This window comes from Phacochoerus africanus, chromosome 2 (assembly GCF_016906955.1).
Source record: "Phacochoerus africanus isolate WHEZ1 chromosome 2, ROS_Pafr_v1, whole genome shotgun sequence".
Taxonomy (NCBI): domain Eukaryota; kingdom Metazoa; phylum Chordata; class Mammalia; order Artiodactyla; family Suidae; genus Phacochoerus; species Phacochoerus africanus.
In genome coordinates this window covers 189,718,140-189,732,629 of record NC_062545.1, presented here as the reverse complement: position 1 = coordinate 189,732,629, position 14,490 = coordinate 189,718,140, and the positions used below count along the sequence as shown (strand labels likewise).

Genomic DNA, 14,490 nt, shown 5'->3' with positions numbered 1-14,490 from the left:
TCTGTGACCTACACCACAGCTCATGGCAATGCCAGATCGTTAACCCATTGAGCAAGGCCAGGGATCGAACCTGCAACCTTAGGGTTCCTAGTTGGATTCATTTCCGCTGCACTAAGATGGGAACTCTAGTCAGAAGATTTTTAAAATAAGAATTCTAGAAGCTGTGGAATATAAAAATTCTGCCCACATGGTGCTCCTGTTTTAAAGAAGTGCAAAAGAGCAAGCTTAAATGCACTTTTTGAATAAAAACATGTATAATTTTTTGTCGTATTATTACATACAGAATTTAAAATTAATTTTTTTCTCATGTTAAAAAAATGCTTTTATGAAGTAGTTTAGCAAGCCTACGTATAGTTTTGTAGGTTGTACAATGCACAGGTGCCCGAATCTAAGGCGGCGCCTTCCACCTTGTGGACATCTTCCATTTGTGTATTATGACAACCTTCCAGCAGATGGCAGTAAAGAGAAGGAACGATGCCCTTTTCTAACATGTATACAGTTCCACATGCACTCAGGGCAATCCTGCCATTCAGAAAAGCTTTCTTCCTAAAGGGAGGAAAATTCCTATATGACTATTTAACGTTTCTTAGATTACATGGAAAAATATACAGAGGAAGAAAAGTGGGAATAAAGGTAAAAGCGGAATAAAATATGTTCACCTATATTTATCACAAAACATGTTTCTTCCACATTAGTTTGTTCTCTCTTTGAAAAATACAGGCTCAGCTTTATTGAAAGATCCTAGGTAAAAAGCAGTAGATTACAGGAGACACTAATGCGTGCTTTGTAGGACAATGCAGCACATAGGAAGAGCCATGGCTTGTCAACCCACCCTCTATTAAAATAGAATAGTCCTATGATATTAACAAGAAAAGGTATTCCTAATTAAAGTAAAATGTCACTAAATTTAACTAAATGATATAGTAAAATAAACATTTTCTTCAAATCACACTTTGGAGTTTAAAATCATGTGAGATTCAGAGTTCTTGTCGTCGCTCAGTGGTAATGAACCCATCTAGTATCCATGAGGATGCAGGTTCGATCCCTGGCATCGCTCAGTGGATTAAAGATCTGGCATTGCCACGAGCTATAGTGTAGGTCACAGATGAGGCTCAGATCCTGAATTGCTGAGTGTCTGTGGAACAGGCCAGCAGCTGTAGCTCGATTTGACTCCTAGCCTGGGAACTTCCACATGCCATGGGTGCAGCCATTAAAGGACAAAAAACAAAATCATATAAAATTAAAAACCTAGATGACTTTCTATGAAGTTCTCACAAAAGTGAAGTTTTATTATTTTGATTACTGATTTTTTACAAATCAACAATCCTCAAAAGCGAGCACCTTCCATTCCATTTGACAGAGGTGAGCTGTCTGGCATATTGCTGCGAGCACTTCTGGTACCTGATTTTCCTTCACTGTTTGGCGTCTTAGACAAACCATACGGCATGTTTGGTGAAAGAGCAGATTTTAAAGGAGGTCGTCCCCGTTTTGACTTCTGCCTCTCCTCATCCCTCTTTTCATCCTTTTCACTGTCTTCTTTATTCTAGGTGGCAACGACAAAATGTATGAGAAGGACCTTATGAAAAATGAACATTCTACTTTTCCAAGGAAAACTATAACTCAGAAGTTAGTTATGTCAACTCCCGACCTATAATTATGGAAGAATTAAAAACAGTTTTCTAACATATTTTGTACTTATATGAATATGATGCTCTACAACTTCAAGCTGTAACACTGCAGTTACATTGTGAAGGTCAGAGTTCCTCATCACATTCCCTGAGGAAAAGAAAGATGTGTCGTTGTCTCCACAGCAAAGGTTGAAAATTGAGGGGGTGGGAGAGGGTACAACTGGCCAGTGAGTGCATGTTTTAAAATTTAGTATTAGCTTCTAGCATTTAAAAGTCAGATTTCATGTTTTAAAAAATACACTTGTCTTGAAAAATCCTAAAATCTGGCAATTCTGGGTCAGCATCCCACAGCAGAGTGGTTAGTTCCACCCTCTAGATGAGCAATATCACCTCTTTTTGTCATTCAGTCTTACTTGACCCCCTGTCTAGAGCACTGGAAGCCTGTGCCCTATCAGTCACTGTTTTTCCAAAACAGTGAAACTTTCCTGAAATAGTGTGGTTTAAATTTTTTTACTTTTTAAACCAGCTAAAACGGGAAAAATAAAAATCATTATAAAAATAGGAGTTCCCGTCGTGGCGCAGTGGTTAACGAATCCGACTAGGAACCACGAGGTTGCGGGTTCGGTCCCTGCCCTTGCTCAGTGGGTTAACGATCCGGCGTTGCCGTGAGCTGTGGTGTAGGTTGCAGACGCGGCTCGGATCCTGTGTTGCTGTGGCTCTGGCGTAGGCCGGTGGTTACAGCTCCGATTGGACCCCTAGCCTGGGAGCCTCCATATGCCACGGGAGCGGCCCAAGAAATAGCAAAAAGACAAAAAAAAAATTACTATAAGGAGAAAAAAAAATCATTATAAAAATAAATAATTTTTTTTACTTTTTAAGCTTCTGGCTTATAAGAGAGAAAAATCACAATTACTTCAAAAGCCTCAAGATGGATTATACAACCAAAAACAAGGTTTATAAAAAACACAATATGAATAATTCCTATACCTATCATAAAGGATATGGAACCTATGTACATACTTTAGCTTTTTTCTTCTGTTTTTTCTTTGGTCCACCTTTGTCCAATGGCCAGATTATCCTGTCGGCCTTCACCCATTCATCATACCTTAAAATAAAGAATATATTTTAAAAATCCGTAAGAATACCTTATTTGAAATGTATTCACCAAATAAAAACAACAAACTGAAGAGTCTGGTTCTAGTGTTAGCAGACATGGGAAGTGCACAGGTGCTGGTTGGCTGGTAACATGTACGCAAGCTGCCCTACCAGGTGTTTTGTGTACCTGCCATGAACAGTGCAAGGCAAGAGAAATTCTCCAGGCAAACAGGCTTAGAAGGAGAGCCAGCATAGGCAAACTCTAACTAGACTCAAGATTGTTTGACCTGCCTTTATTTCCACAACTCCCACACATATGAGCTTAATGAAATAAGCTGATTCTGCACTGAATTCATTCTGTTGTTTGAGTTATGCCAAAGTCAGTCAGGTAAATTCAAATTTGTTGTATGTTAAGTTCCCGACTATTTTACGAAGTCCTTTTCAACTCTTTTTCTCCCAGAACTCTCTCTAGCCTTCAATATTTCTAATAAAATTTTATTCTGAACTGTGTCACCTCTAAGATAAACTTTTTAGCCATTTTCCTTTAAGTTTATTCTTTTTACCTCAAGGTGAAAACTCATTTTTCCCCTTCCCAAAATACTGACATCACTTCTGAATTTCAGTCAATCCAAGTTAGTAATCAGGGGCAAATAAGAAACTGAACTTTCCAGAACCAAGTAAATATTCTTATATTATATAAATATTTAGGTATAAATCAAAATCTAAAATCTGAACATTTAAGCAAAAAAACTGCAGGAACCATGATGATGGAAGCAGACCTCACTTTGTTAACCCAGTCAATGATGAAGCCACACAGAAGGACAAGGTTCCCATATGCACAAGTTCAGCTCACAAGGTACCATGACTACTTGTACTATCTTTTAAAAACAAGCTCCTCCTAGATTAACCCAATATCTAGGAACACGGAAGGCCAAGGAAAAACCATCAACCATGTGAATAACCAGTTAGGTAACTAGCTAGGAAGATAACCAGTTGGGAAGAATATGAGCATATAACAAAATGACTGTTAAGAAGTTCCTGGGCCAGGGACTGAATCCAGGCTGCAAATGTGGCAACACCAGATCCTATAATCCCCAGTGCTGGGCCAGGGATTGAACCTGCATCTTCACAGCAACCAGGCCACTGCAGTTGGATTCTTAACCCACTGTGCCAAATCAGGAACTCCAACCTGTACTCTTTTCAATTGATGTGAGAAGATATACACTAAATTCCCTTTAATTTATTGAGCACTTACTAAGTGCCAGGCACTACTTGGCATGTTAATACAGATATTAGCACTACTTCTCACAACATCTCTATAGTTATTGCTTTGTTGTCCCCAGTTTAGAGAAGAGGGAATTGAGGCATAAGAGAGCATACACTGAGTATGTAGGGAAATGTTGGAGCACTCTGGCTCCAAGCAACTACAGGGCAAGCAGAGATACTGAACACATGAGACTTTCTAAAAGAGAGAAAAGCAGTCCTTGACATTCAGGAACTGGCCTGGTACTATCAGCTGTTGCTACAGAGCTGTTCTGGCCTTCACAGCCAGGGAGTGTTATTCTCCTGTTGAACATGAACAATTTCACAGAACATCAACATCAGACAGGCCTGTTTCCATGGCCATGATGGATCAAGACAAAAACAAGACCGCTCCCTACTCGTGTCTCAACACAGATAAAAAGGAACATTGTCCAAGCCACAAAAATGACCAAACGTCCTTTTTCCTTCTGAGTGACGGCTGCTGCTTTACCAATTATAGCACTAGCCTTGGTCTAGTCTTCTTTCCTTGTAACCAATTATATGGAATTACCCTCTCCACCTCTTGACAGCATCCCATCTAGAGCAAAGCCCATTTCTGTAAGCCCTCTCCAAAAATCACCTACCAGATGCTCAGCTCTAAGTCCTAAACATTTTTTTTTTTTTTTAGGGCTACACCTGCAGCATGTGGAAGTCTCTAGACTAGGAGTCCAATCGGAGCTGTAGCTAGTGGCCTATGCCACAGCCACAGTAATGCCAGATCCAAGCTGCATCTGTGACCTACACCACAGCTCACGGCAACGCCGGATCCTTAACCCACTGAGCGAGGCCAGGGATCAAACCTGCGTCCTCATGGTTACTAGTCAGATTTATTTCCACTGAGCCATGACAAGAACTCCTCTAACATTCTTTTTAAATTAATTAACCAATGTAAAATTATAACAGTGCTTGATAGGCTTGATTTCTCTTTTTTCTTTTTGGCTACTCCAATGGCATGAGGAAGTTCCCAGGCCAGGGATCAAACCTGTGTCACAGCCACAGCAGTGACCCAAGCCACAGCACTGATAATACTGGAGCCTTAACCTGCTGAGTAATGAGGGAACTGCTAGGCTTGATTTCTTTTTTTTTTTTGCTTTGTTTTAGGGCCGCGCCGGCAGCATATATGGAAGTTCCCAGGCTAGGGGGTCTAATCAGAGTTGCTGTGCCACAGCCACAGCAACACCAGATCCGAGCTGCGTCTGTGACCTAAACCACAGCTCACGGCAACACTGGATTCTTAACCCACTGAGCGAGGCTGGGGATTGAACTGCATCCTCATGGATCCTAGTCAGGTTCGTTAACCGCTGAGCCACGAAGGGAACTCCTGTTTTCTGATAAATGTAATAAACAAACAAACACACACACTCGTACTGTTGGGAGCCACAAGCTTGGTTTGCACAGGATCCTGGGCTCTTGTTGTTCCTAAAGATGGTACCCTGAGTTTTCACTGAGTCACCCTCTAATTGAGGTACCACGTGGTTCCCCAAGCTGTGTTCTCACCCACTGAACATGAGTAATAAAACTAACTTGTTCAACTATGGATGTGAACCTGGTAACCTCTGGCTGAAAGAACTGACATAGCTAGTAAAACAGTGAGAATGTTAGACATCTTGGAAAACCCAGATAGAAGGGATGCTTTATAAATACATATATACTGTTTGATTTAGTTCTTCAAAAGAGTAAACTGATCTTTTTGAATCAATGAAAGAAATTTCAAAAAAGATAAGACATTTCCTGCTTACCTGACGTTCCATCCATAGTAATGTACCAAATATAAAACTTCTCCATCATCAATTTCAGTGCTTTTAATACTGGCTTCATAGATTTTCTGTGTTTTCCCTCGTCCATATTTTACTTTCACTTTGGTTCCTGTTAGGCAGGGTTCTGTGTCTTCCTCATCTTCCTCCCCTTCAGAGTCACATTTGCTTTCAGTTTCTTCCCTGCGGCAAATTATAACATTGATAATAATACTAATAACTTAATGGAAAAGAATATAACTATGCTAAAAGAATCCAACATGTACAAGAGTCACAACCTAAGTGTCACCTTAATAACATGTCAGTGGAGGAGGAGAAGAAGGAGGAGAAGGAGAAGATTTTTATAGACTACTTACTAAAGAATTTATTTATTATGTAAAGGTGCACTGTGCCAAAAGTCAATCCATATTTCTTAAAGGCCAGTCAATAATCACAGTTAATGTGATGCAGGGTCAAATCACTTTTTATAAAATAAGAATGACATGCTTTGTAAAAGTTTCTAGGATTCATACTCAAGTGCCACCTTATATGTGAAAATGATCTAAACATAGTTTGTAACTTTCTGCAATTAAAATCTCCTTTACTATTTACTTTCTGCTCAATTCAGAATGGTTTTCAACTAAGACTAGATTTTGCTGGGCAAAATAGGGAGCAAGGGCTAACTCCATCTTTTAAACTAGTTTATATTTTAAAGGTTTCCCCATCCTAACAAAGAAACAATAGCTATTGCATATTAGTCACTGGTTAAGAACCATGGGATAATAGCACCAGGGGAACAAAGCTTTGCATATCTTGTTGGTTTCCATTTGTTTTACATGTCTCCCCTCAGTTTTTCCATGTTTTGATAATCAGGAATAAAGGAGACTCACACAGGGAGGTCCAACAGTATTTTTACAAATAAAACATTCTTTATTAGCCCTGCAAGGATTCAGAAGAGATCTGCATCAAAGGTCATTCTAGAGTTTTACAGGCTTAAGAGGAAGTACTGTGCTCTATGACAAGCATAGGGCATTCTTTAGGGACCACTGGGGGTCCCAACATGAAGAAATTTCAACAACCCATTAGCAGTGGGAATGTTTTCTTTCCAGGGGCACCTTCCAATTATATCCTGATAAGGTAATTTCAAAACACCACAAGAAACTACTTAAATCACAAATCTCTAAAGATAAAAAAGTTTCCCATTTCCATGATTCCTGCTATTGAATGAAAATACAGACTATATTGTATATTCAATTTTTATTTAATAAAAAGAAATGGGAATTTTTAATGAAATGTCAAGTATAGGACTTTTTTTGTCTCTAAAATACTTGTTTTATTTACATATTAAGGCTTTTTTTTTTCTTTTTTGCCTTTTCTAGGGCCACTCCTGCGGCATATGGAGGTTCCCAGGCTAGGGGTTGAATCGGAGTTGTAGCCTCCAACCTATGCCAGGGCCACAGCATCGGGGGATCCGAGCCACGTCTGTGACCTACACACCACAGCTCACGGCAATGCTGGATCCTTAACCCACTGAGCAAGGCCAGGGATCGAACCCGAAACCTCATGGTTCCTAGTCAGATTTGTTAACCACTGCGCCACGATGGGAATTCCCATATTAAGGCTTTTTAAACCACATCATGTGTTTATATGTGTATATTACATGCTTTATGTATTATAGAGATATTATAAAATAGACACATTGTGATGCTTATTTTTAACAAATCTTCAAACTATAATTAGGCCTTTTTCAGTGGTTTACCTTTGCATAAATTCATTGTCCAAATATTTAAAATACCACACTCATATTATTATACTCAACTCCAATTATTTCCTCCCACCTTCCCTAATCCTAATCATATTTCACTACAAAACTTTCTTTATTCACTAATCTAATTCACATGTAATTGTGATAGCTCCTGCACCTTTCTGTAATGAATCATAAAATTACATCTCCCACTCACCAATCATTCCTATTTTTCCAATTACATTCTCAATAGTTAATTTTCAGATGAGTGTCAGCCACTAGTGGAGGCAGCAGGCCACTTTCCCCAATTTTGCTTTAACAACTCAAATTTCTAGAAAATTTAGCATCAAATAGTCAAAAAATAACTATAGAGGAGAGCTTCTATACAAGTAAGTGTGTTATGCTGTTGTTGTGAATTAAAATTCATTTTTTAGTAGTATCTAAAAATTAGTAAATCCATGTGGCAACACAGAAATGGCCAACTGAACACAGTTGGACATTACTTTGATCTAGCTGGCCTGCCTAATCTTTAGTTATTTTTAAGTCAGTTCAGTCCATACATATATAATACATGGCAGAAAAAAAAAAAACAAAACCAACCAGTTTTCACTCAACAGCAAACAGGATGGACATTAAAAAGCCAAAATTTAATTGTGATGTGGGGAAAGAATGTATTTTCCAAACTAGAATCAGGGGTGCATGCCACTTATTCTAATACAGTAACTTGAAAAAGAAAAATATCTTAGATAAAGCTAACACACAGAAACATCTGCTAGTACTGTGCACCCATGTGCTTGTTAGCTTTCCCACATTGTACCTTTTTTAAAATGGAATTTTTGCTGTCGCTGTTTCCTCTTGTCCACTTCCTCCATTTTTCTCCAGCTCCCTTCCCTGCTGTCAACTGCAGGACCTTTCTTTTGACTGGGTGGCGCAGCCTTCTTTGAGGCCACTGTTTGGGGCACAAGTGCTATTAAAATGGTGCGACCAGTATATTCTCCAATTCCGTAAGGCAATACACATCATCTTCATAATGTGTCTCACCTTCATTAGACAAGAGGAACGGAAGTCCCAAGAAGAAAACATTCCCTCAAACCTGAATCTCTAAGCAGGAACAGAGCACTGCTGTGCCCCAAACAGGTGCTTTTGGAGAACAAATATAAGATAATGTACCTCTCTTGGCTTTTCTCTTCCTCTTCTTCTGAGTCTTTGTCAGAATCCTCCTGCTTTTTAATTTTCTTCTCCTTTTGCTTTGGTGTATTTTTTCTCCCCAGTAGCAGCTCATTTTCTTTTTTCTCTGCAGTTTCACAGTCATCATCTAAATCCTTATTTTCTGTATCATTATCTTTTAATTTGTCTTCTGTTTTCTCTTCCTCAATTTCCTTTTTAATAGAATTTGCATCTCGAGCAATTCTCCTTCGTCCCTAAAAGGTGGATAAAAGCTTTAAAATAACTATCACTACCAAAGAGGGAAGAAGTAGAAGAATGTATCTTTTTCTTAAACCTTCACAGCAAGGACTAGTCTTTTCTCTGGCTGGGACATGACACTGACAACCCATCAACTGCAATGTACTTTTGTCTTCCTGTCAAAAGCAAAAAAAAACAACCTATGTAAATTACTCAGTTGTGTCCAGGTCTACTATAATCCCTGGCTACGTGCTACATGAAAAATAAAAATTCTCTCCTTTGTTCACTATATTATTTTATCTCACTCTTAGTATTTCTCTACTGCAGTAAAAGTTATAAAAGAATTACTAAGTGTCAATGATGTAAGTTAATAATAATAATCAGTCCCTTAAATTATAGGCTTTTTAAAAGTTCTGGCATCTCTAATTCTGTTTATAAAGATAACATCTATGTATCACTGTATTTCAGTGTGATTACATTTTCAAAGGACAGAATTGCATCAATGGCCAAAAAGTGAGCTGATTTCTTTGAATAAGTACCTGGAGAGCTCACTAGGCCAGAGGTAACTCGTCAGACTTTATCAGCTTCTAGTTGCATGCTTATCTGACCAGGAACCTGTTTAGCCATAGTAGCATCTCCTAAATTCTCCTTCCGGCAGAGGCTTCTATACTCTGGCAGATTCCCCTCAACTGAGAATAAAGTGAGGACAAAAAAAAGCCAACAACTTTGGGAGCACTAGAATACTGTATAATTAATATTTTACTACAACAAATGTTTTGTCTAATTCCTGACTATGTGCTATTTAAATATCAAAAGTAGGTCTTCCCATCATGGCTCAGAGGTTAACAAATCTGACTAGCATCCATGACGATGCAGGTTCGATCCCTGGCCTCGCTCAATGGGTTAAGGATCTTGTGTTGCTGTGGCTGTGGCTGTGGTGTAAGCCAGCAGCTACAGCTCCAATTAGACCCCTAGCTTGGGAACCTCCATATGCTGTGGGTGCAGCCCCAAAAAGCAAAAAAGTAAATAAATATCGAAAGTAGAAAGAAAAAAAGAAAAGAACTTAAATTAAGTCCCACGAGGGCAGGAACTCTGTCTTATTCACTTCTGTATCCTCAGATCTAGACAGGGCCTGGTATGTAGCAGGTGCTCTTTCAATATTTATGAGTAAATGAATGAAAGCATCTGTTATCTGTCAAAATTGAGGTTTGTCCCAGAAATCCTATTTTTAGAATTCTGGCCTCTGTACTCAGATAAATGAGGAGGAGATTTTTACACTCATATTTATTGCAGCACTTTGTGTAATCATAAAAATTGCACAAAACCTCAAGGAAGGTAAATTTATGGTACATCCATACTATGCAGTACTCTGCAGATGTTTTACATAAAGATGAGGAAGGTCTTTATGTAACCACAAGAAAATACATCCAGAATACATATAATGGAGATACTATTCAGTCTTAAAAAGAAAGGAAATGCTGATGAAAAGATGGATGAACCTTATGATGAGTGAAATAAACCAGTCACAAAAGGACAAATACTATATAATTCCACTTATATTAAGTACCTAGAATAATCAAATTCATAATGACAGAAAGTAGAATGGTGGTTGCCTGAGGCAGGGAAAGGGAGGAATGCGGAGTTACTGTTTAACTGTACAGTTTTAGTTTTGCAAGATGAAAAATGTTCTGGAGATGGATGACGGTGATGGTTGTAGAGCAATGCAGTTAATGCCACTGACCTGTCCACGTAAAAATGGTTAAGGTGAGGAGTTCCTGTCATGGCTCAGTGGTTAATGAATCTAACTAGGAACCATGAGGTTGCAGGTTTGATCCCTGGCCTTGCTCAGTGGGTTAAGGGTCTGGCGCTGCCATGAGCTGTGGTGTAGGTTTCAGATGCAGCTCGGATCCTGCATTGCTGTGGCTCTGGTATAGGCCGGCAGCTGCAGCTCCACTTTGACCCCTAGCCTGGGAACCTCCATGTGCTACGGGAGTAGCCCAAGAAATGGCAAAAAGACAAAAAAAAAAAAGTTAAGATGATAAATTTTATGTTCTGTGTACTTGCGGCAATTATTAAAAAGTAAAAAAAAGAAATAAACCACTTAGGCTGTTTCATGATATCTACTAGAATATTAGATTTATTAGATGATAGAATGAAGAGTTTTAAAAACTGCTTTCTGAGCAAGTAGAAGAGAAAGTGATTTTACCTTTTCTTTCATTAAATATGATTTCACTGAAAACAAAGACACATTACAATTACTGAACTTCTTTGAGAATATGATAAATTTTTTTCTACTTCCAAAATTTGATAAATCCTACTATGTAGACATCATTAGACAATGATTAAAATAGGGTGTGACAATTCCTAATTTGGGTTATACACTGATGGAAAGGAAGAGTAGTAGAAGAGAAACACAGTGTGCACATGACTAGGAAACAAGGTAGATCACTAAAAGATGCCACAAGAGGTGTACAGTGTACTGCGGAGTAAAGAGAAAGAAAAGGTCTCGCCTGACTGAGGACACAGGTGTTATAAAGAGGAGATTCATTCACTCTACAACTATTTAATAAGTTCTTACACTTGCCAGGCACTATTCTAGGTGCCTGGGATCTCTCAGTGAATGGAATAAACACTAACCTCTGTCCTTGTGGAGTGTGCAATCCAGAGTGGGGTAAAATAATAAAAAATAAAGAGAGTAAGTAAATCACAGATAGAAAGGAGTTCCCGTCGTGGTGCAGCGGAAACAAATCCAATTAGGAACCATGAGTTTGCGGGTTCGATCCCTGGCCTCATTGAGTGGGTTAAGGATCCAGCTTGCTGTGAGCTATGGTGTAGGTCACAGACACGGCTCGGATCTGGTGTTGCTGTGGCTCTGGTGTAGGCCGGCATCTGTAGTTCTGATTCAACCCCTAGCCTGGGAACCTCCTTATGCCACGGGTGTGACCCTAAAAAGCAAAATAAAATAAAATAAAATTAGAGATAAACAGAGCAACATTAGAGGGACTGAGGGTACAAAAGAGAGGATGAAGCCTACAATTTTAATTTTAGATAAGATGACCAGGACAGGCTTCAGTGAGGTGACATTTTAGCAAAAGATTGGAAGTGAGTTATTTGAGACTGACCTCAGATGGCATGACTTGAACAGGCATAAACAGGGAACAAGAGGAATGGTTTTTCAGGTAGAAGTAATACAGAGAAAGGTACCTAGGCTATAGTCTGGCTGAAACAAAACTAAATTCTGGAAAATAAACTAGGATCCTAGGAGTATTTCTGTGTATATCTGAAAATGCCCATAATAAAAAAATTTAAAATAATGTGTAAACTAGATAAAACTAGTATTAACTACTTACCCTGGGAGATTTTAATTCTGCTTCATCTCGTTCACTTTCACTGTTTGAATCAATATTTTCCTCAGGTTCACTCTTCACTTCTACTAAAGGCATTTCTTGATCTACTTTTAGAGCCTCTTCCATGGATTCTTCTAAGTCTTTTTTTTCCTCTTTTACTTTTGGTTCATGGTGGTGGACAGTTCTGAATTGAATATTTGCAGAACGGCAGTATTCCTCAAAACCATAGAGATACCTAAACAAATAACATTTCATTTTAAGAAATCTTAGTCTTTACATTTAACTATATTAAACACACACATATTTTCGAAAAATAAAGCTCAAGCAAGCTTTTTTTTTAAGCACTTTTTCTGTAACTGATTTCTTGGTGTTTCATATACAATGATAGAGATATTGATCAGAAAATAAAATCTCTTTCCTGAAAAATATGATCTTGTGATGACTGAACACAGCTATCACAGTTTTGTTTAGAACGCCGTTCCTACAAAAGATAAAACTCTGTAACATGTAATTTTAGATTGAAATACTGCCTGCACCTCTAATTTTGAAAAGAAAATCAGAACAACATGAAATATGGAGTAAAGCAGACTGGGTGCACTGAGATTAACTGTCAATCACAAGCATCTATTAACCTAAACCTTTTTATACACTTTCCCTAACTTTAATGTTCTTTTGATATGTTCTTATGTAACTATTAACAAATTAAATGGAAAATTGTAAGTATTTTTCTTTCTTTTTTTTTTGGCTGTGCCCATGGCATGTGGAAGTTCCCGGGCTAGATACTGGGCCTGCGCCACAGCAGCAACCCAAGCTGCTGCAGTGATAACGCCAGATCCTTAACCCGCTGTGCCACAAGAGAACTCCTCGCTTATAAATATTTATTCTTTGATGAATAAACTATACTACTTACTTTCTATAAGCAGTTTTTACATTGTAGGAAGCAGCTGAATTCAAAATAGGAATGCCAAGGTCCATATAAATTTGCTTCCATACAGCACCACTATCAATCTGGAAAATTAAGTTTTTATTTGTTAACGTTACAAAGGGAAATAATCTTCACACTAACATTCTATGGTCATTAAGAAAATGTGTTTATCACCTATAGTACATATAACAGGGCAACATCAGACAATTTAGCTTTTCATTACAGTCTTACTTACATTGTCACATCCACCTTGATGATAAACCAGTCGGAAGAGTTTGAAGAGATTGAGATCTTTATAGCCCAAAACAGGTGGTTTGTTGATTGGAGTACCTTTTTAATATCAGAGAGTAGAAATACAAAGTTAATCCCAATGGAAAATGCTGAGAACAAAGTTTATCAATTTCTGATTTCCCAAAAGTATGACGGATTAGAGGCATATATTTGAAAAACCTCAAATTAAGTAAGACAACACAAAATATTCTCTATGTTCTTTATACAACATTGTGGTCATGTTTAAATTTATTTCCATGGAAAACTAATAAAATCCCCTCTTTAACTGCCACTGAATTGGATAAAACAAAATGAAACCTTGGGCCTGCCTGCAAACCATAGTCAATGATGTCGCTGTTTCAAGAAGCTTGGGTAAGAACACACACAATGGAAAGGGCACATTTTAAGCCACAGTTCCATTTTCACTGCTTTAACACAAATCTTAAAACCGTTGGCAGGAATCAAAAGGATCATTTTCTGAAGGCCACAAAATGTCTAGGACTGAATTATCTAAAAAGATTTCCATGACCAACAATAATGTCAACAAGTATGACAGGGGAGTTTCCTGGTAGTTAAGGAGTTAGCGTCGTCACTGTGTGGCTCAGGTGTGATCCCTGGCCTAGGAACTTGCACATGCTGCAGGCATGGCCAAAACAAACAAACAAAAAAAAAAACAAAGAAAAACACAGTATAATGATTCATAAAGGTTCCATTTCTTCTAACTTTATTAGAAATCCTACTCTAGATAGAGGCTAATCTATTACATTTTATTTATTTTTTAAATTTTTTTTGCTTTTTAGGGCCACACATGTGCCATATGGAGGTTCCCAGGCTAGAGGTCTAATTGGAACTACAACTGCCGGCCTACACCACAGCCACAGCAACTCGGGATTTGAGCTGCATCTTCGACATACACCACAGTATGTGGCAACACCAGATCCTTAACCCTCTGAACGAGGCCAGGGATCAAACCCACATCCTCACGGGTACTAGTCGGATTTGTTTCTGGTGTGCCACAACAGGAACTATCTATTATGTTTTA

At 38.3% G+C, this 14,490-nt stretch overlaps 1 protein-coding gene across 1 annotated transcript in view; it reads right to left on the bottom strand.

Annotated features, from left to right (window-relative positions):
- The window catches only part of ARID4A (AT-rich interaction domain 4A), a 65,948-nt gene that overhangs the window by 13,200 nt on the left and 38,258 nt on the right, over window positions 1-14,490 (bottom strand). Inside the window, 7 exon segments of the mRNA XM_047767444.1 lie at window positions 1,402-1,543; window positions 2,649-2,733; window positions 5,765-5,962; window positions 8,673-8,923; window positions 12,257-12,488; window positions 13,164-13,261; window positions 13,414-13,508. Of these exon segments, the coding sequence (XP_047623400.1) occupies window positions 1,402-1,543; window positions 2,649-2,733; window positions 5,765-5,962; window positions 8,673-8,923; window positions 12,257-12,488; window positions 13,164-13,261; window positions 13,414-13,508 (1,101 nt within the window).